This window comes from Diplotaxodon limnothrissa, linkage group LG16 (genome assembly GCF_057381915.1).
Source record: "Diplotaxodon limnothrissa isolate DT_005_m linkage group LG16, D_limnothrissa_male_GT1.1, whole genome shotgun sequence".
Lineage (NCBI taxonomy): Eukaryota > Metazoa > Chordata > Actinopteri > Cichliformes > Cichlidae > Diplotaxodon > Diplotaxodon limnothrissa.
In genome coordinates, this window is record NC_140611.1 from 24,502,787 (window position 1) to 24,525,237 (window position 22,451).

The following is a 22,451-nucleotide window of genomic DNA, read 5'->3' on the forward strand; positions in this document are numbered from 1 at the left end:
AGCAAATTTTAATGATTGATAATACTTGACTGCATCAGAGCGAGGATGATTGTTTCGGGAGTCATTGTGTTAAAAATATCTTTATGTGGTGGATCATGTTTGGGTAGGAGGGATCGTTTTGCCCCACTGGGCCAGCCCTGTGGGCAGCAGATGAGACTTGTGTGTATGTATGTGTGTGCTCTGCTGAGCTGTGAGCAGATGAGCCCCGCCAGGCAGCTTGCTCCAACTGTGGTCTGCACATACTCCAGTCTAAAAGCTTGTCTCTTCTATTTGCTCCAGATGATGCCTTGGATTTAGCTGGCCCACATGAGTGATATGAATAAGGCACTGGACGAGATACACACTTCTCAAAGCCTCGGACAGAAAGCAGAGATTTTTCAGAGTGACAAGGGTAATGTGAGTGGCTTTCCCAGCGCAGAACTCTTCCCGTTGCAAGAGCCTTTAATAACACCAAATAAACAGAAGATCAGCATTAAACTCTGCAGGGGGAACAGGTAGGTCTCATTTTCCTTTATGCTTGACAAGAAGTTTGTTTATAAAATTTAATCAGGCTGGTTTAATTTGCACTAAACCACAAGAAGTGTATTCTACTCTACACTTTACAGTGTAAGCTGCCTTGCACAAGAATAGCACAGTCTTATTTGCAGAAGAGGTAGATCTCTGTTTAAAAGCTGCAATGTGTAGTGCAGTGCAACATTTAATATTAACTTTAAGAGAGATAAGATGATAACATAATAATTGTTAACTATTTTGTACTAAAGAAATGTATGTTAAAATACACCTCATACCATGCAACCATACTGAAATCTAATTTATTCTTACTTTATCATAGCATTTAGTCATTAAAAAAGAACTCTTTGTATGCATGTCTTGTCACATCCTTTAATCTGAACTACTTCAAACAGGTGGGGTGGAGTTATATGTCCTAAGGGTGGTCTCTTTATGGGGGTTTCTTCCTCTTGTGGGGGATATTTCACTCCTTTATGACCTCAAAATGATGTCAACAGTACACATAAGTAGGGCTGGGCCATATTATACCGTTCACGGTAATACCGGTATAATGTTAGGCAACGATAGGAAAATGAAATATCGCGATAGAATGGGAGTAAAACGCGCATGCGCAGTGCCTTTGTTTTCATACGCACATGGCCGATTGTTGAGTGAAACAGATGAACCAGAATTGGTTTGTAAAAATGGTGCAACTTCCGTGATGTGGAACTGGTTTGGTGTTTGTCCGTCAGATACACAACAAAGCACATTTTTTTGCAGAACATGCAAGCAGCCGTTGTCATTGTCATATTTGTCGGACTAAGATGCTCTTAAATCTGGGAGTAATCTGGGTCCTAAACTCCGTATATTTCAGGTCAAACAACACTGCAGCATCACTTAGAGTTAAAAACTGTCTAAATTCTTTCATCTTTAATAAAACGATCAGCATTGCTGCTTTACCAGGTGTAACTATAAAGTTTAACTTCCAGGCATCCATGAAAACAAAAGTTATTACATTTAACGGAGTTAGAAGTTAGCAGGAAGCTAGCGGAAGTTAGCTCGCTAGTTTCGCTAGTTACCTAAGCATGATATTGCATGTTCTGACCGAGAGATTTCTGAAAAAAATCAAACGTACAGCTCTGCTATCACTTCCAACATAAATGAAGACAGGAAACTAAACAGCAGTGACGTTTGTAGGGTTACTGAAGTTGGGCTAGCTGGTATATAATGATGTGCTACGTGATCGCTAGCGATACAGCTATGTTAGCATAACATAAACAGTGAAGCTGGAGGACGAACACTAACACTTTTCCACTTATAAAAGTTAACGTGAAGGTTCTTCATGGTTAGAGACAAATGCAATCGCATGGCAGGATGCTGTAAACGGACCAAACTTCAGTCAGGAGAACAACTGAGATAATCCATCCACAATACGAGGTTAGTCATTAATATACTGCAACAACATGGGAATAGAACAGCTGCCAGAGAATTCAACATTAATGAATCAATGGTACAGAAGTGGAGGAAGCAAGAAGAATGAGTTTAATAAAGTTTGATTTATCTGACTGCTTTGTTTCGCTTAATGTGCCTTATAATCCCGTGCACCTTATGGTCCGAAAAATGCGTACTGCACACTGCAGTTTAATGTTGCAAAGCACCTATTTTTAACTTCAGTGGATATTATATATGGTTATGATCAGGATATGTCAGCCCATTTCTACTGGAAATGCCTTTTGGTTAAACTTTCAGCAAGGAATTTGCATTTGCACTGTTACATTTTTATAAAGCTTTAATGTACATAAAAACCAGCTTCTTGTTTAAGTGAAAATAAATGGAAGGTTGTCTTTTTGCGCTAGTAATGTTGTGGAGTTGTATTTTGTCTCGCATCAATTATATCGTCGGTTATATCGTTATCGCAAATTTTCAAATATATATCGTGATAAATATTTTTGGCCATATCGCCCTGCTCTACACATAAGGCTTAGAAATAAACCTTTGAATGTGAGTTTTGGTGATGTGGTGAAAGCAGGCACCCGGTAGTAAAAAATGTGAATTACGTTTGTTAGAGGAGAATGGAGCCATGCCTTTTGTTTTGGTCAGATCTCCCTATGCCTTCACCCAAGAAATGACTCATTACAATGTTGAAGCATCTGTTATATGACAGATAACATGTGCTTCATACAACTCTTCTGTGAAGCTGTTTTATATTATGGCTGAGTCATCAAAATATGCTTGTTGCCTGAAAATTTACACAGTTTTGCTTCATTGAAGTTTGTTTCTGTCTCTTGTTTCTTTGTTTTTGTCCTTCAGGAGCACTAAAGAGAGCGAGGCATCATTCTCTTCCCCTCTTCCTGAGCTTCTCACCTCAACCCTGAACCCTCTTGTTTCTGAATGTTTATTACCATGGACCAAAAGCTGTACATCTCAGGTTAGTGTCATATTGACAGTTTTTGGTCCATGATTATCATGATACAAGACCTGTGTCATGTCCACTTAGATGTTTTATTTCACGTACTCACTTAATGCTGATTTTTAAGTGGATCAAATGTCAGAAAACAAAATTGCACAACATTTTGTTAAAGTTGAATAATTGAAAAAATGCAATATTTAGCTTGCTGAAGTCATCTGACCTTAGCACCATATGAATGGTCCAACCGGTTATGTGAGTAAGGAAATTAGTTGCTGTCAGGAGTTAAAAATGCTGTGTCAGCATGCTTAGATAAGCCACAAAGTCTGTGATTTTATGTTTTCAATCTCAGGTTTTTATACCGTAGTATTTGAAAGCAGCAGCCACCACAAAATGGACAATGGGTGTTTTACATCACCTTTAGATTTTTCAGAAGAACTTTTATGGTTTACAATTATCAGGTCTGGAGCCTAACAGCGCTATTGTTTGTTTTAGCACAGGGTGTGTGATTACTTTGCACTGAAAATCAGGAAGTACCTACTGATGCTGAAAAACTCAGTAGTTAAAACTTGTGTGTTGGTAGCATAGAATTCTTGACTAGTTTGAAAATGTTGTTAGTCTTATGCAAAGAACCATGGCCTAAAATAATGTAATGTGAAGTGCTGCATTATAATATAGTGCATTAAGTTGTGGATTTAAGTTGTTTTATATAGTGAGCAAGATAGATGTACATAGTTTATTTGCAGCTTATTGTAGGACAGCAGAATTATGCTGGCAGGACTTTTTTTCTGTCAGTAAAAATCCTTAAAGTATTTTTCTGCAATTTTAACGTTTATTCCTCTCAGATTTTCCCCCACTTTAGTCTCACAGGCTATTTGGATGACTACTGAGACTACGTATAGACAATGACCATTTTTTCCCCATAATTAAAGTATTTTTGCCTTGTTAACACTACAAACAAGCTACAACAAATTGTACAGATGCAAGGAATTGATAGCTTATGAAGACTTTCTTTTCTCCTCTTTTTTAGTCAGTTCATACAACTCAGCAGAAAACTTTTTTTTTATCAAGCAAAGCAAAAATTGATTTGTTGTTGACTATGCATTTTTAAAACTCACTGGCACATTCAGAAACAAGAGCACATTCATTGCTTTGGGAAGCTAGCAATCATTGGTCTGCCTCAAATGTGAAGTGAGTTTGCCTATATATTTTCCAGGGCTGTTAAATTAGTTTGGTTTGCCAACCAAAAGCCCCTATACTCTAAGCTGGAGTTGACTGTTTCTCATTATCATTGTGGTGTGTGTGTGTGTGTGTGTGTGTGTGTGTGTGTGTGTGTGTGTAGCAGCGGGGGTCGCCTCACAGCAATGACTCATCGGAAAACATAAAAATTATAGCACTGTGCACTCACCAGCAGCTATCAGCAGCATAGCTGCTGGTAAGTGTGAGCCCTTTATCTATGTGTTTATGTGTCTGTTGCCGTTGATGAAATATATGCACAGAAATGCATGGTTTAGTCTTTTAAGCTAAGTGTCTAGAGTTAATATTGGGACAATGGTGCTGCAAGTGAATTGTTTAAAAAAAACTGTGAATATATGATTGAAGTGCAGGCATTGCACTGCATTAAGCACTTAATGCCTAGAGTATTGTAAATGATGCATGAGTTTTTGAGACTACGTCATCAGCATATTAAATGTGATACAAATTCAAGCTCATATATTCAAATTACTAATTTATTTATTTATTACAAAATTGTCCGAAGGTCAAATAAACACTTGTTTCTGGGAATTATTTCATAGTTCAGGCTTTACTGGGTCAACTGTTTCAGTCCATTTTTTTCTACATAGTTCCCTATTTTCAGATTAATTGGGCAACTGACTTAGGCAGTTTCATGGACAGGTGAAACCTGTTTCCTCATTATTATGTGACACATTAAACAGATAAAAGATCAGGAGTTGACTCAAAAATAAGGAATTTAAATTTGATAGCTGTTCACTGGTGTTCTCAATATGAGTTTCAAAGACATGTTAATGAAAGTGAAGGATGCCATTATTAGACTGAAAATAAAATTATTTTATCAGAGCGAGAGAGAGAAACAGTTCGCTCTCTGCAAATCAAGTTAAAGGGAACCTGTTGTAGTCATTTTCAAGACCATATTTTCATTCTTTTATTTTTCCATCAAAGCTATAAGGACATCCTCGCATTGGCATTAAATAGATTCAAGAGTAGAGAGAAATTGTTGGAAACCAAATGTTTAAAGAAGTGTCAGTTCTTAGGTTTTGCTTACACTGGCCTCATTATTTAAAACTTGGCCAATAGTGTAACACCAGCAGTATATCCATGTGCTTATTCTTAGTCTCACCAGGATCCTTGGGAAGATAAAGACAGTATGTTAGGCTGAACAGCTGTTTTTATGTCACTGTCCTAATGGCACAGCATGGTGACCTCCTTTTAGAGGCACTCAAAAAGCCAATGACATCATTGTTCCAACTGTGCTGCACTTGTCCCCTCATCCACCATTCACCCGCAAAATTGTCCATTTGGCTTCCCAGTGAGCCTTTCTGGGTAGTAATTTTTATCATCAATCATAATTATCTAAAGATAATAATATTCCTCTAGAGATGGCATTCGATTATAAAACAGGCAGCCAAGGAAACTGATACTGAGTCTCGCCATTGTGGTACTTCTCTAACTTACCACATTTTCTCTTAATTGAATGGTTTTGCAGAATTGTGGCAAGACCCAATGCTTGACATCGCTTTGTTTAGCACTGCTGTTGTGCTTTCATTGTATTTTAAAAAACAAGCAAAAAATTGATTATGACTCCACAAGAAGGAAATAGAGTTGTAAATGAATGAATTACAGAGGTAATGTCACGGCGGGGTGCGCCGGTGTGAAGAATGAGGTAGACCCAAGAGCAGACACGGTGAGCAGACACTCAAAATACTGGGTCAAACTGACCCAGAACCGTGACAGGTAATACGAAAATATTGTTTACCTTGTGATTTCTTGGACTAATGTTTATAATGGTGAACAAATTTCCTATGCTGCCTCAGCAGTTTCTGACATATAGTTCATAGCATGAATGTGTGATAGATTTGCAGCATGTTGAGGGTGTTGCCTGTCCCTCGCCCTGACAGCTGCAATGTGCTCCAGCCCCACCAGAACTCTGAACTGGATAAACAGAAGGTAATGAATGGATGGATGGATCCAAAAAATAAAATAAAATGTAAAAAAGCAGAAGCTGTTCCTTTTTCCTTGCAACCTAACAAGTAACAAAGTAACATAGCGATGAAACATGGACAGCGGGGTCCTTGCTTTGCACTAAAAATCTCCCTTCCCAGAGGTTAGCATGCACTATATACCTTCATATATGCACCACTGGCCTGCTGCATCGCTGGCTGTTGTCTTACTCTGACAGAGCCTGCAAGGGGTCTTGTCTGAAACAGCTATGGTCAAGGACAATGTGTCTGGCGCTAGCTTTGTTATGGGAGTTGTGGCGACTCTGTTATCATTCTGGGTCCATTAATTCCAATTCATTTTAGCAGCGTGATAACTAGCAGCGTCTGCTTGTCTGTGCTCTCACAAGTCAATGTACTGTGTTTCCAGATAAACATGAAGTCTGTTGTTGCCGGTTCTTCTTTTCCTGTGTGTTCTCGTGAGAGCGTGAGAGTACAGTAACTTTAGCCAAACCGCCATGTTTCATGCTATGAGGGTAAATGTGATGAAATATAGCGATGAGAAGAGATACAAGAAATTTATTGTAGATGCAGAAAATTAAATTCTTTTTCAAGGATTTAAGAAGTCACAGCTTTATCTCAGTGTAGGAGAAGCTCCCAGGTTGTGTCACGCAGAGAACTATACCTAAAACTACCATTTTAAAAAAGTATTTTATCAGTTTTACCCCTTAGCTGTAAAAGGCTGATGGCATAATGTCATCGCCCCTCCAGGTAGGCAGGCAGGGTCTCAAGGTCAGAGGTTTTTTTTTAATGAAACATAAACTGTATTTAATCATGAATCCACACATTACCTTGAAGTTGACCAGATATCCAACAATAACACATCAGTATGTGTGTGACTTTTATCAGATAATGAATTCCAGCATCCTGGAAGTTTGCAACTGTTTCCTCCTTTCAGATGAATGCACAAATCATAGTGGGTGTAATTTGTGAAATGAAAAGTCTAATAGAGTCTAGTTATGTACTCACTGGCCACTTTTTTTTAGGCACACCTTGCTTGTAGTGGGTTGGAGGCTTTGGCCTTCAAAACTGCCTGAATTACTCATGGCACAGATGCCAGAAACATTCCTCAAAATGTAATATTTTGACTTAATAGCATTAGAAAGCTGCAGATTAGTCGACTTCACATCTAGCCTTTTAGATTGAGATCTTGTCACATTTGAGTACAGTGAATTTATCACGTTCAAGAATTGTGATCACTGTGGTCATAAAGGGATGGACACGGTCAGCAAAATACTCAGTTGGGTTTGATGAAATGAGTTTCAATGATCCTTATCTTGCCCAAAGTTAAGAAATGTATCCCATGCCATTACAGCAGTCTGAACTACTGACACTTTGCCATTTGATGTGCTCTTCTGCTGCTGGCGCCCCTCTGCCTTATGGTTTAACATTGTTGTGCATTCAGAGATGCTGTTCTGCATACTTGTTTTATAACCAGTGATTCTTTGCTTTCCTGTCTGCTTGAAGCAGTCTGCCACTCTCCTCTAATCTTTGATATCATCAAGGCACTTTCTCCTGGAGAACTTCTGCCCACTGGGTATTTTCGTATCGGACCACTCTCTCTAAACTTTAGCTGTGGTTTTTTTTTGTAAAAGCCCAGTAGATCAGCAGTTTCTTAACTACTTATAGCAGCCAGTCTCACACCAATAACAATGTGACATTCAGAGTCATTTAAAGTCACCAGGCAGGTTATAAATGTTATTCACAGATTTTAACAGTTTTCAACATTTTAAAATGAGAAAACAACTAATTTGAGATCTGATGTACTTTTATGGATCTACATTAACCTAGTTTTTATGAGCTTGTTTTTGTAGTTTTGTGGTTTTGATAGCTACTCATTTCCAAATTCCTTGTCTCAGAAGGAAACTGAACATTGATAATTAGCAAGAATATATTCATGCTTGTGAATGTTCTCTATAAAAAAAAAAGTGGATCAGAGACTAAAAATAGCAGTGTAGTGTCTGGCTACAAAGTAAGAATGAAAAAATATGATACATGTGCTTTCTGGGAAATTCTTCAGCTTCTTGTTTTGGTTTTACATTATCGCTAGGCTAAAATTGCTCTTTTTAAAAATAAATATTTAACGTTTCTTTGGCCTTGGGCTGTATATTTTAACTGTGTTCACCATGAGAAACATTTTACTTTGAGAAACTCCCTTTCTAAAAGGAAAGAAAAGGAAAGAGATTTTACATCCCCAAGGACAGAGGAGGAGTTTGTGCTGTGGTGAGGAAACAACATTTGGTTTCTAACACTTGCAATTTGATGAATCACACTGTTAGCACTGGAACGGCTCAGAAAAGAAATATATATAAACTATTTTTAATACTATCATATTATATCCAACTATAATTTATACATTAGCCTTACTTTCAATTACTATGCATGGATATTTCTTTTCATAGTTAATTGTGCAGGTAAGGCAGAAGCATGAATTTCCATGCAAGAAGAGTCACGTTGCCTGCCATCACACCTCTTTGTCTGCAGAAGCGGGTAGGAATCTTATATGGATTTGTTTTTGTATTGTCTCCCTCCCTGTTAGCGAAGGGCTGCTTTTTGTTTCTGTTTAGTGTTCTAAATTTAAGCTGTTTTTCCAGATGGTGCTGGATTAGATCTGGTCTCCCGTGACCACTATGTAAAGGCTTACAATGTTTAAAACTTCTCAAAGATTTAATCTTCATAAATGTTCTGCTCACATATGGTGTTCACAGTGCTTCGGCTGTGCTATTGTTACTTATTTAAATTGAGATATTTGCAGTACTTTGTTAAAAAAAATAATTGTACCATAAAACACATTCTTGCTATTAATTATACATCAATACTACAGTAGCCTTTTGAAGATGTTAAGATGTATTAAAAGCAGAAAGTAGCCTGCACTTTCATATCACAAATGGAATCTGGTGAAGTGTCACTTTTCTTTAATATGGAATATCAGTGCTGAACAAGGGAAAGCAGGGATGTTCATACTTTAATTTAGACATCAGTACAAAGTGTTTCAGTATCTTATAGGATGTATCTAATTAAAATGTAGACTGTTCACAAGCAAAACCACAATTACATATTTTTAAGTTTAATGTGAAATACCTGAGCCCAGTCCTCTAGCAGCCACTGTAATTTACAAAGTAGCAACTACAGCTTCCCAGCAGGCTTATCAGTGTTGGCTGATAACATTTGGCTAGTGTTCTAATTCATCTCCTTATTGTTGCACACTGACTCCACCGGTCTAAAAAATACTTTCCAAATGATCTAATTCCTTCTAGGTCTCGGGACAATAGTAACGTTTTGGATATGTAATCTTATAAGTGATGATCCAGTTGTAAACAGGTTTACCTACCAGAAAGGAGGTTTTATAATAATTTAAAACTCTTTATTTTCACGTTTTATTTTAGTGGATAGCTAAGAGAACTATTCTCTGTCGTTTTCTTATATAGACGAGGCTGGAGGCCAACTTTTTACCACCACTCAGTGATATAGCTGCAGCTGTGGGAGTGCACTTCAAGGTTTAACCAGAGAAGGCTAATTGGTAAAATGGATCACTCTGTCCTGTCCTTGAGATAAGAAGGTCTAATAGAGAAGTTTATGTTCAATAAGACTATATTTAGTGCTGCATACCCAGTATCTGGACTTAGTCTTCCTGTTCCAGACTCTTTTTTTTTCTTTTTTACTTTTCATCACAGACCTTTATGACACAGCACGATGTGTTCTCACCCTTGTGATACAACTCTTGAAATCAACAGCCTTGTTGCCATCATAGTTTGATAAATACAGCTTATATTGGGAAATTGTGCCAGTGTATCCTCAACAGTAATTTGGTGGATCAGTAGTGGCTCACCACCTATTCATATGTGTAAGTAAGTATACATATACGTGTATAAATAGTAAGGTTGCCTTAATTTGGACTTACTATGCAGATTTTTTAAGTGAATTGAAAATTTTACTATTCCAACTTGAAAAGAAAATAGCTGTCTCAGTGCACCACATGCACTGATCAGACAGACTACTGGCAGTTGAAGTTAGTAGCAATGACCATTATTACCGTTATTCACATTTATGTGGATTTAACTTTTATAAATCAGAACTATATATAGGGAAACCATGATAGCAGTTTTTGTGTGGCAGCATCAGTTTTTTTTAGCTTTAATTCATTCAGATAAATATAAGATCAAACTCAAAGTCTTCACACATGTAAATGCACTTCTGAAAATATTTTGATCGCTGCACTTTTCATAGCATCACTTTAACTGGCATCTCCTCTCCTTATAACTGTACCCATAACTTTTGCTATACTGAGTAAATTGATACTTTTAGTTAGGCAGTCGTGGCACTTTCTTATTTTCCATAGGAGAAAAATATTCTCCAGGTAATTTTCTCTGTTTTTGCACACTGTAACACATAAGTTGTACTTGATTGGCATGACAGACATGAAGGAAAACATAAATGTTTTCCAGATGAAAACATGTGGGCTTTTGCATCAAGGTTACCTGCTCATGGCTGCAACTCTGTGTTTACTGATAAAGGCATCAATGGCTCCTGCAGCAGGGTGTGTGGCCTTGTCTTTTATTGGAAACACTTTACTAATGATTAACGGTACTGGCAAATCATGCAACATAATTAGTTTATAGTAGTCAAACTAAATGCACGAGTTATTATTTAATGAATTATTTTCTGTTTTAAATAAAAAAAAAACAAACCACTGTTTTTTGTGTCTCATGGTTCAGATAAAATTACCCTTTTGAAGGGTATATTTACTCATTGTATATACTGCATCTTGTCGTCCAACCTAAACTGTTCATGAAAGCAACTTTCTGCTGAGTAATGCAAACATAAAGCACATCTGCAATGCTAATGGCCCACAAAGACTCCTTCGCCTCTGACAGACCCTACCCTGTTCTCGGTGAAATCTGATACCCAGATGATTTGATTTGGCCAATTTTCAGAAAGCCACATCCTTGAAGCAACTCAGCTAAAGCCCCTGATACAGTCACCTCCAGCAGTGCAGTAAATGCACATCTTATTAAAATCAGTGAACTATATATATATATGAACTACAATGAACAAATCAATTTGTTGCGTATGATTTTGCACTTTATTATCAATTCTTCTCTTTTCCTTTTATTCAGGTAAAAACCATTTTAGAAAACAAACCTGTAGTGCTAATATGCAGCAATGACTACATTAAACAATGAGTGATGAAATAAACCATTCTTAAAAGATAGTTCTCTTATACTCACTTCGTGACCTGATTGATTACAAAGTGGTTTACACTAAGAGGTGATGTCATAGGTGGAGGGCCCATTTGCTGAACCTCACTCAGCCCTGTTGAAAAGCTCTGCCCCATCTCTACAGAAAAGGTGTCAGGCTTTTCCTGTCCAGGTTTAAGCTACCAATTGACCTCACTCAGAGAAAAGAGACAGCCATTTGGTCTTTGCTCCTACACTTTCCATACCTGCCTCTGACAGCTTTAGACTGACTTGAACCAGCACCTTTGTAATTGCTCTTGGGCTCACACAGGGCATTATGTAGGAGATCTGCTTGCCTTGGGTGTGTGCATGTCAATTCTAAGGGGGTTGGAGCCATGTGACTCTCTCTCTCCACCCTCTAGTAAATAAGCAGATTGATCTCTGGCTTCCTGACTCTTAGTGGTGAGAAAAGGAGGCAGGTGATTTGGTATCGAGCACCAGTGATACACATATGTGGATTCAGAAAAGAAATCTGCTGAGAGGGAGTTTTATCTAATTGCCTAATTTCAGCTTCACTGTGGCACAGAGCAAGATAAGGAGAGAGCGAGAGAAAGGCTGCTTGTGACAGCTGACACTTGCTGCGCTGTCTGATGAGAGTGTTTATATTTCTCACAAAAGCTCTCATTTGCGATGCTTTGTACTCAGCCATGTTTTGGCTACAGAACTAGCCCAAACTCAATACTATGCTTGGCTCCAAACAAGCGGGTAAGTTCCTGTTTAATGTGTCTTGTGTTCTTTGTGTTTCTCTGCAGGCTTGAGTCTTTATATTCTGTTTTCTGCCTTGTAGGACATTTGTGTTGTGTCTTTTTTTTCTTACCCATTATGTTGTTCAAATAGGCAAATGAGCTACCTGTTTACTATACGAAGGTGAAACTGATTGGGTTGTATGGTACTTATAACACAATCCTTTACAGTATGTCCAATCTGAAAACATAACTTATGTATCTTTAAAAGTCACTAACGTCTCTCACTGCTTGCCTGAAATGGTTGTTAATTTAATGTTTCTGCTTCAGGTAATTAAAGTTTATAGTGAAGATAATACCAGCAAAGCTGTAGAAGTTCCTTCTGATGTAACTGCCCAGGATGTATGTCAGCTGTTTGTCTTGAAGAATCACTGCATTGATGATCACGCCTGGACACTTTTTGAACACCTCTCCCATCTAGGAATAGGTAAGATGATGCTGTAACAGCTACCCAGTTATTTACATCATACTAAATTTAAAAACAATGATGGCAAAAAATTATTTGCAGCATTTTCAGTCAAGTTTACCCATAAGTCTTGCAATAATCCTATCAAAATGATTCTTTTTCTTTTTAACACTCCGTTTCAAGGTTTTGAAAAAATCAGTTGTGCTTTTCAATGCAGTTAAAACTCACAAATATCAGCTTGATCTCAGCACTTTAGTTCTAACAATGAAGGATGAAAAAATACACCAATAAGCCGTACCACTAAAACCACTAACATTGGAACCTGTTGATATGTTTTGTTGTAAGTGGACCTTTTTATAAAGGCTAAATTGCCATGTCTAGGTAACTAGACCCGGACATATCCAAAGCAGGAGGTCTTTGTTTTTACACTTTGCAGTGTGCAATAACTACCCAGAGTGGTCTAAGGAAGGACAAGTGGGAAACTGGTGACTGGGGAATGAGGCCAAGGTTAAATGATGCTTATGATGTCAAAAAGAAGAGCTACAACAAACAAACAACAACAAATTCCTGAATGTCTCAACACTAGTTATGATAAGCTGTCAGAAAGAAGGACACAGAATAAATAATGTTATGTAACCATGGACTATGACTGTAACTGTAATTATTTATATAACACGGTACTTTATTATTTACTGTTAGATACTGTATTTGTATACAATATACAATTATCCATCTATGTGTGCGTGTACATGTGAATTTGCCAGGGATACACCTAATTTGCTGTAGATGAGAACACATATTTAGCCATTTTTAGACAAACTAGTTTCATCATTTGTTTCATCATTTGGTAATCTGTTCTGTAGATGTTGTCAGTGAGTGTGGGTTTTGTTTATTAAGCATTTTTTTAACCTGAATTAAATCAAGATTGTTGTCAGTAACAAGTATATTCATCTGATAACCTTCTTGCACTGAAATTTATTCAACTTACACTGCTGGCTGAATGCAATATGTCTTCCAGTTATTCAACAATCAGTTAAAATTCTAGGAAATAATTAAGTTCTAGGAAATAACTGTTTATGTTGTACCTCTTGTACCTCTTGCCATGCCCATAGCTGGAGGTTACACATTAATGTAAGGTTAATAATCAAACTCTTTTCCTCAATGCAACTTTTGCTGGGGAATCATTTTCAGAGATTACTCTATTTTTCAAGAACATTTAATTCCATGTCCTCAACCTTGCTTTGACCTGATTCTAGATAGTATATTTTAATAAGAGGGAAAACAAAGAACAGGAAAAACAGCAACAGCAAAACAGGTTAACATGTCATTTCTTTGTTCTTGCTCTCACTAGAAAGAGCTCTGGAAGACCATGAGTACGTTATGGAAGTACTTTCAAGCTGGGCGATGGACACAGACAGCCGGTTGTATTTTAGGAAGAATTATGCTAAATATGAATTCTTTAGGAAACCACTGGTGAGTTAGTAATTATACAATTCTATGTATATATATCTATAGTCATACACAGCAAGTCTCTTTGTACTAGCCCAAAATTATGTGGGTGGAAGAAGTTAATAACTGATGTCTCTTTCATATTCATAGGACTTTTTCCCAGATCACATGGTTTCCATATCGAGTGAAACCAATGGGATGGTGGATCACTGTGACCTTATACAGGTATCAGGTTCTTAGGTTCTTTATGTTTGCACTGCACTCTCTCTGCCCTGTAGTGGAGATTGTTACTGTGATTATTTAATGCACACACCCAACTAAGAACAAATATTCCTCTACCCAACGCAGACCTTTCTGAATTCCAGCACTTGTCCTGAGATCCATGGATACCTTCACGCCAAAGAGCAAAGCAGGAAGTCTTGGAAGAAGTCTTATTTTGTTTTGCGGCGGTCAGGGCTTTATTTCTCCAATAAGGGGACTTCCAAGGTTTGTAGAACAAAATAACTTGTCCACAGAATGTGTTATGAATTATGGGAAAATCACAGGTTGTTTAAAAAAACATATTATTAAGTGGGCTATTCCATACAACCAATCTTATTGCATTACACCAGTTCATTTTCTAAAAATCCACATCTGTACATTGGACGAGGGGTACTTTACAGAAGAAAGATATAGGATGAAAAATGCATTGTTCCAAATGGAAAACTATACTGTTGTTTAAATTTCTAGGGATTGATACACGACCTCTGTTTGTGCATTTTGGGCCACCTCTTCATGTTCTGGCTACATCTCACTCATGTTGCGAGAGGAGAGTGAAACAGGTTGAGCTGGATTTTCATTAGGTCAGCTGGCACAGCAGCCATGCAGAAACTGTACTCACAATGCTGCTGACAATTGAAGCTTATACCTAGCCACCAGGCACGCCAACACATCCACTTTTCAACTCCTTTCATTTTCTACAACAGTAGACCTTTTGTTGTTAAGTGCAGGTTGACCTTGGCAAGGCGCCCACTTTTAGTCTATCGTGTTTACTCTTCTTCTTTGATTTTGGTCAGATGTTTGCTAGTCAGTTACCACAGACACTAATGACTGTGGCGTAACATTAAAAAAAGACATAGGAATAGTGAGTCACATGAAAGCAGGACAATGAAAGTCTGTGAGGGTTTTTTTTTTTTTGTAAAGTTATCCTTGAAACAAAATAGCTATTGATACCATCTCAATACAGCCGCTATCAACATATCTAAATTTATCCTTATCTTTTGGTTACATTAAGAGAGTAACCACACCCAGAATGGTTGATAATGTGTTATTATTAGATGAAAATGTACTATTTACCCATCATATACAATCATCCAAAGCATGCTTTGACATAAATGTAGATATCATTTATCGTTTACTCTTGTAAAACAAATATGTTATGGTCTTTTAATTACATTGCAATCCAAAGATAACATGAATTGCTTAAATCCTGTCTTTGGAAAATAGCTCATTTTGAAATCAACCCTAGCAACACGACAGTTCACCACAACAATATTGCAGAGAAGCTTTATATTGTAAATTAAAGACCCTACAATGTTGTAGGAGAACTCCTCAAAATCCACTATGACCAAGCACTTGGCAACAGTGAAGAGGAAGAACTCTGTTTTACTGTTTAACTGGAAAAAAATCTACAACTAAGCAGGCTCAGGGATGGGTAACCATGTAACTCAACTGCAAAGAAGATCATAGATACAACATACAATTCAAACTACTGGAGAACAATGTAATAAGTTAATATCTGTTTGGTAAATGAGAAGAAGTGTTCCCAGCATGTGGATTCTATGACAGCATAGTAATAGGTCATTCAGGGTCACCTGATTCAGGAGTGGAGTCTGATAACTAAAGGCCCTACCTCCCAAAGAACGTTTACTCTTGGAAACTCTAGGAATAAAAAACAAAAATGACCCCAATGGGTTGTTTTTCTTCAAAATCTTTAAAATGCAAAGTTGTAATATATTCATATTCCAGGTATTCCTCATAAAATATGTTTGTAACATGAGGCCATTTGCATTTTTATTTATTTTTTCATTAATTAAAAAAAAAAATGCAGTTTTTGTATCACTACCCCACTCTTCCACAAGTGGGGTCAAAAATGACCCCAAGCAGTTCCTATGGAATCTTTTATGAAACTTTCATTCTTAGCAACTCCAACCGTCCCACTTACATGGATGGATCAAGAATTAATTTTTACACAGTAACATACATGATTTATAGTCAGGGCTGCACATAAGTGGTCCGCAGGTGCGCATTCGCTGTCAAAATAAAAGTATTCCCGGAAATTCAGAGAATATGTGCCTCTTTTGTGGTGGAGATAGTAATTGCTTACGAGCTTGCTTCTTCGACATCTTTAAGAGTTCTGAACAAATGTCCGTCCTCCTCCAGAACATCTAATGTACGCAAACGAGTGTTCCAACTTCTTATCTGGTACGCGTCTTTTATTTTGACAGCAAATGCGCACCTGAGGACCATTTATGTGCAGCTCTGTTTATAGTTTCCTGTGCATTTCAAACATTGTCCTTTCTGATGTTTTTTTTATTTTTTATATTTAAAGTAACATGGCTGCTATGAGGCCAGCTAGGATCCCTGTGGACCTTGCCCTACAAATGATCCAGGACAGATGGGATGAAGAGCCCATCTGTGGCATTGACTCAGAATCTGACATCTCAGATATAGAGGACCCAGACTATTGTCCCCCCCTCTGAACAAGGCCAGTCAGATACAGAGGAGTCCTCTGATGAGTCCTCTGAAGAGGAAATGGATATTGAGTCTAACAGAATGAGCCCCTCTTACTGCTCTAGCCACAATATTCTGAATTAGTAGGCCAGTGCTTGCATCTGGGTCTAGTACTGTCTCCCCAATAGATGCGTGGAAGATGTTCATGTCTGATAATATAATAGAAGAGGTGCTGACATGCACAAACACGGAGGCACGAAGAGTAGCAACCGACAGGGGAAAAGAGTGGAAAAATGTAATCAAACAAAAGCTCCTGGCCTTCATTTGATTGACCATTCTTGCAGGAAGTGAGAAGAACTGGGATGTACCAGTCGGTGTGGTTTTGGGAGTCCTCTGCATAACCCATTGTACAAGGCCACTATGTCAATTCAAAGATTTAAAGATATTCGCCGTTTCTTGCACTTTGATGACAAGAGGACCAGAGCCTACTGACTGAAAACAAATCACAACCGAGTTTATAGCAAAATGCATTGTTTCTATTTGGGGTCATTTTTGACCCCACTCGTGGAAGAGTGTAGGTATTGGTAGGTTGTGTATCCAAGGGTTAAGTAAGAGTGGACCATGAAGCATCCAGAGGCTAGACTGGCCTTCTTGCAATCCAGACTTGCCACCCACTAAAAGCATTTGGTGCATTATGATACTGAAAATATGGCACAGATGCAAGCTTTTGAGTAGCTGACTTTCTGTATTAAGACAGAGTGGAAAAAACATTTTGCTTTTCAAATATGATCTCAGTTTCCAAACTCGTGTTGCTGACATGGAATTTAAAATGTGAATATTTTTAAATATATACAAGTTTTTCCTTTTTAAGACTTTTAATTATTTTGTAATTTTCAATTATTTTAGTATTTCATTTTTTTTGCATTTGTGATCACATCAAAAAAACCACAGAAATGTTCAAATACAGATACACTCAGCACTCACCTGAGATGTTCCTGTGTTCCAGGTATAGACATGAAGGCTTAAGATTGTTTCATGTGCTGTTTTATACTTCACACCTCCAGTCCATACCTGTTCTGTACCTTTGTCTTATTATGACCTCTCTGTGTTTAACAGGAACCAAGACATCTCCAGTTCTTTGCTGACTTCAGTGACAGTGATGTCTACACTGTTTTGGCAGCCAAAAAACTACACGGGGCACCTACAGAATTTGGCTTCTGTGTGAAGGTAAGAGCAGTACTGTAACTGATGTTGTTACTATAAAACAGAGACATGCCAAAACTGTATAGAAGGAGCAGATGCACGCTGATTCACAGGGCTGTTTTGTTTTCTTCCAACTTCTCACCTCAGTCCACAAAATGCAGTTCTGCCCGGGACTTGAAGCTGCTTTGTGCAGATGACGAGCAGACCAGGACCTGCTGGATTACAGCCATGCGCTTGTTAAAGGTTGGCTTGCTGATAAATAACTCTGGGTGATATCTAAGAGTAGGAATGCTGAGTCAGTGTTTGAATCAGATTTAGCTTTGGGAGGAGGTCAAGGGAAGCTTTTGAGTGATGCTGGAAGATCACTCCCACTCTTGATAGAAGCAGCATGTGTTCATTGTCTGGATATAATCTGGATACAATTTAGAGCATTACTCACCCCTGCTAGTCCACAAATTATATACACAGTGCATTGCAACATATTTACTTGTACCTGCCATTTGTAATCACTACACCATTGGTCTGGAAGGATTATGGGTTAACACACAACAAATGTTTGGATTAAATTGCACAATTTTAATCACTTCTTTTTTCCTGTGTTTTAGTTTGGGATGCAACTTTACCAAAATTTCATTCAGCCACACCAGAAGCAAAAAGCCTCACCAATGGTTAGTTAATGTTTTTCTTGTTTTAGTAATTATACTAGCTTTATATTTTATTATTTTTTCTCATATGTGGCAACTTACCTGTTTTTAAAGCTACTTTAAACACAATTTTGGTTAGCAACAACTTGAATGATTGTGTGAACCAGCAGGTTAGTGTGGCAACCCTACATGGACCTTTTCACTGCAGACATTTTGACTCACAGTAAGCAAACAGCGGGTGAAATAATAATGGTTCACTTCAATTTTGTGTCCCAGTAACCCTTGACAGTAAAACGCCATCCACAAAAGCAAGACTTAAGTAGAATCTAGCCATCACCTATACACCTTTTGCTTTTCTTAGTGTGACTCCTGTGAAGTATTTCTATAACTGACAAACTTTCAGTTTTCTTCAATAATAAGGAACCTTTTAAAAAGCTTTATTTGCCCAAGTTAAGCTCATGCTTTTGTTGCTCTAGCCCACAATCCTGATAGCGCAGAATCTACAGCCTACAAAATTCTAACAAACAGATAACATTAGCAAACAGTTAGGAAGTACAGTATTATATTTAGCAGGTAAAAAGTTATCAGATTCTACGAAAGCTAAAAAATAAAGTGCACTGGACATACATTCATTTGGTGAAATATAAATCTTCAAAATGATGCCCCTCTGTCTGGTGTAGCTTGAAAGACACAAAAGTAACATGAGCCAGCAAATAGTGGTGTAGCAATATAATTGTATGGAGCAAATGAGGAATCTGCGGTGTCCCAGAATAGCCTTAGACTGTGCTGAGAGTATTTTTGCAACAGCAGACACAGTCTATTTATGGGTAATGAACATGTTCATGAACTACTCGCTTTCTAAAAATACATAGTGATCAGCTGTCCACAGATTTAACAACTTGTCACCTCTTCTCTAGTGTTGGAGTGTCATGTGTTGCCAATAACTTTACTGAGAGGATTTGCTAGAAAGACAGGAGAATAAATGAATATCTTAAATGCAATGTCAGGCTATTTAGACAAACTAGAATACTAGATTACTGCTTCATTGCACTGAGTTAAAAACAAAGCCCTGCTCTTATGCTGATTAGCACATTTATAAGTAATAGGATTTATCTTTATATCATTTCAAGTGCAGCACTGTTAATAGGAGGGGCTTTAAAAGTAATAATTTTGTTTTAGCTACTTAAATTGCAAACTTACTGGCCAGCATGGGAATGAATCTAGTATTTCTTTGTAATCCTGAAGAAGAATTTTCTTAGGTGTGTTTGCAGTTTTATTTAGAGACACTCACTATATTGCAGCTTAATGTCTAACTTGTGCCCAAGTGTAATTCCTTTCAAAACCTCTCTAATCCCTTTTCAGTTGAGTTTTGTGTGTGTGTGTGTGTGTGTGTGTGTGTGTGTGTGTGTGTGTGTGTGTGTGTGTGTGTGTGTGTGTGTGTGTGTGTGTGTGTGTGGAATCATCTAGAAAACATGAAGATGGAGTCATGTTACTCAAACACTAGATGGCAATGCAATACCACAAGGCAGCAGAAGTAAATCTACTCCCTTTTCATAGTACAAAATAGAGAGTGAACCAAAATAATAGCAAGAATTTGGGGTATTTTGAATTACACATCATGTGACTTGAATTTAGTTTTATGTGACCACATATACAGGTGTGTGAAAAGTCCTGAAAAAATGTATTAATATTTTTAAAATACACATCAGTGCAAACTGTGCCATTTCAGAGAAGCATATCAGAGAACTCTCTGGTGGCTATGGACTTTTCTGGCCAAAAGAGTCGGGTGATCGAGAACCCATCCGAGGTGCTCTCAGTAGCTGTAGAGGAAGGCTTGTCGTGGAGGGTAAGTCTTAATGTCTCTTAATCTGGTTCTATTAACAGAAAGAAAGCATAAAATTTAGGCTAATAACTAATAATGCTTCACTTTAGTTTAAACATCTTTCTGTTGTTTTATTCATTGAATATATTCAAATAATATGTTAAATTTGATAATATTTCCCAAAAGTAAATGCGACTGTCAAGCGTGAGAAAATCTTAATGCCTCAAGCAACTTGCAAATGAGCTAGAATGTTGTGCAAAATGAAACATCATAAATTAACTATGTATTAACATTATTTTCACTCATATATTAGTTGTAATTCTCTTCGCCCACAGAGGAAAAGCTGCCACCGCTTGAGTGGTCATGGGAGCCCTTCCACAGCCCAGAGCTCTGTGCTAAACATAGGTGTGTGAAACATCAATTTCACTTTTTTAATGTACAACTGAAAGATATTTTCTGACGTAGCATCTCTGCTTCAGCTATCCACGTGGCTCAGCCGTGGTTTCATGGCAAACTGTCTCGTGAAGAGTCTCACCGTCTAATTGCTCAACAGGGTCTTATTGATGGGTAAACAGTTATACACTTCTATTTGTGCTTTGGCTCATTTAAGACATTAAACTTGATTTGCAGATATATATATATATATATATATATATATATATATAATTTTTTCATCAACATGAGCATGTTTGCACTAAAGCAAAGCAACACAATATTCTCTAATGTGATGTAATTTACCATATGAGGCAGTTCACTCCGTCCGTTTAATGTTGGTAAGTCTTTATAATGACTGCTATACTTTTTATTCTCTTTGTTTCAGAGTGTTTCTTCTGAGGGACAGCCAGAGCAACCCTAAGACATTTGTACTTTCACTGTGCTATATGCAAAAAATTAAACATTTTCAAATATTACCAGTGAGTATAATTAACCATTTGAAAATTACTGTGCAAAGGTTTTAGGTTCAAAAATAAAGTGGTTCTTGATTACAAAAAAAGAACCCCTAAAATATTTTTCCCTTTATTCATTCATGACCTTCATACAACAGAAAGGAGATAACTGTATTGAATATATTTGCATTCGAAACGCAGTGTACCTTGGTAAACTTACAGCCGTTTCAAAGTACTCGGCACGTGGGTTATTTTAAGCATCCTCAAAAACTTGCCACAGTTCTTCTGATGAGTCAGGCTGTCTCGGTGTTTTCCTGGACATTAACAACTAGCATCCTCTGTAGAATAGCACAGCAGAATAAATTTTGGACTAATCAGATAAGATACCTGATTATACCTGGAACAACTGAATTACCTATAACTTTTGCATAGTACATAGTATTTTTGCATGTTTTTCATTAATCTCTGAAAAATTATCTGAAATATTTAAACTCATTTGCACCAAGTCACCTGTTTTTTGTGTGTCATTCATTTCTACATGGATTTGTATATGTCTGTGTGTATGCTTCATTGTAGGTGGACGATGAAGGAGAGTTGTTTTACAGTCTTGATGATGGTCAAACACGGTTCACTGACTTGATCCAGTTGGTGGATTTTTACCAGCTAAACCGTGGGGTGCTTCCATGCAAGCTCAGACATCACTGTGCTCGGATAACCCTGTGAACAAGGGACCCAAAAGACAGCTGAGGTCCCACATGCACCTTAATTCCTGGTTCTTCTGGAGAAACACAATGGTGTTTTTGTGCCTTGGAAAAAAAAAAGAAGATAAATAGTTGTTTTCATAATGTGGTACATGACTCAACCTTATTTTTTCTTATTCAGAAAAAGGTGAATTTCACAATAAAATAAATAACTACTGGTGCTGAAGATCATGTGGATTACGTTTTGGCCCGTTAATGTATTGGTGTAAGTATGTGGTGGTAGTAGTTGAGATACAGCAGCAGGAATTTGAGTGTTCATTGAAAATAATCCAGCAGAACGTGTGCTGCAGTATGTATAGAGCAAAAGTGCTGTAAATATGTGACATTTACGGTCTGTTAAAAGTAAATGATGACTGAATCCCTACAAGGACATGCTTGTGGAAACCTGTAGTATGGCTCTACACTGTCAAGTCTGGGAACAACTAAGCTATTATTATACTAAGCTATTTTTTTTG

General features: G+C 37.5%; 1 protein-coding gene across 1 annotated transcript; it reads left to right on the forward strand.

Annotated features, from left to right (window-relative positions):
- The first annotated feature begins 217 nt into the window (after positions 1 to 217).
- Positions 218 to 22,021, forward strand: grb14 (growth factor receptor-bound protein 14). The gene is made up of 14 exons (XM_085373952.1): positions 218 to 494; positions 2,800 to 2,917; positions 12,383 to 12,539; positions 13,870 to 13,991; positions 14,118 to 14,192; positions 14,316 to 14,453; positions 17,796 to 17,906; positions 18,030 to 18,125; positions 18,488 to 18,550; positions 20,256 to 20,372; positions 20,684 to 20,753; positions 20,828 to 20,915; positions 21,169 to 21,262; positions 21,812 to 22,021. Exons 1-14 carry the CDS (start codon positions 307 to 309, stop codon positions 21,956 to 21,958), a joined length of 1,584 nt encoding a protein of 527 aa, XP_085230078.1. The 5' UTR covers positions 218 to 306; the 3' UTR covers positions 21,959 to 22,021.
- Positions 22,022 to 22,451: the final 430 nt, after the last annotated feature.

Excerpts from the sequence above, each read along its gene's own strand:
- grb14 (XM_085373952.1), top strand. The coding sequence starts at position 307 with ATGAGTGATATGAATAAGGCACTGGACGAGATACACACTTCTCAAAGC. Across the intron at positions 14,454-17,795 it reads CCAATAAGGGGACTTCCAAG|GAACCAAGACATCTCCAGTT; the intron begins GTTTGTAGAACA and ends TGTGTTTAACAG. Across the intron at positions 18,551-20,255 it reads AGCAAAAAGCCTCACCAATG|AGAAGCATATCAGAGAACTC; the intron begins GTTAGTTAATGT and ends GTGCCATTTCAG.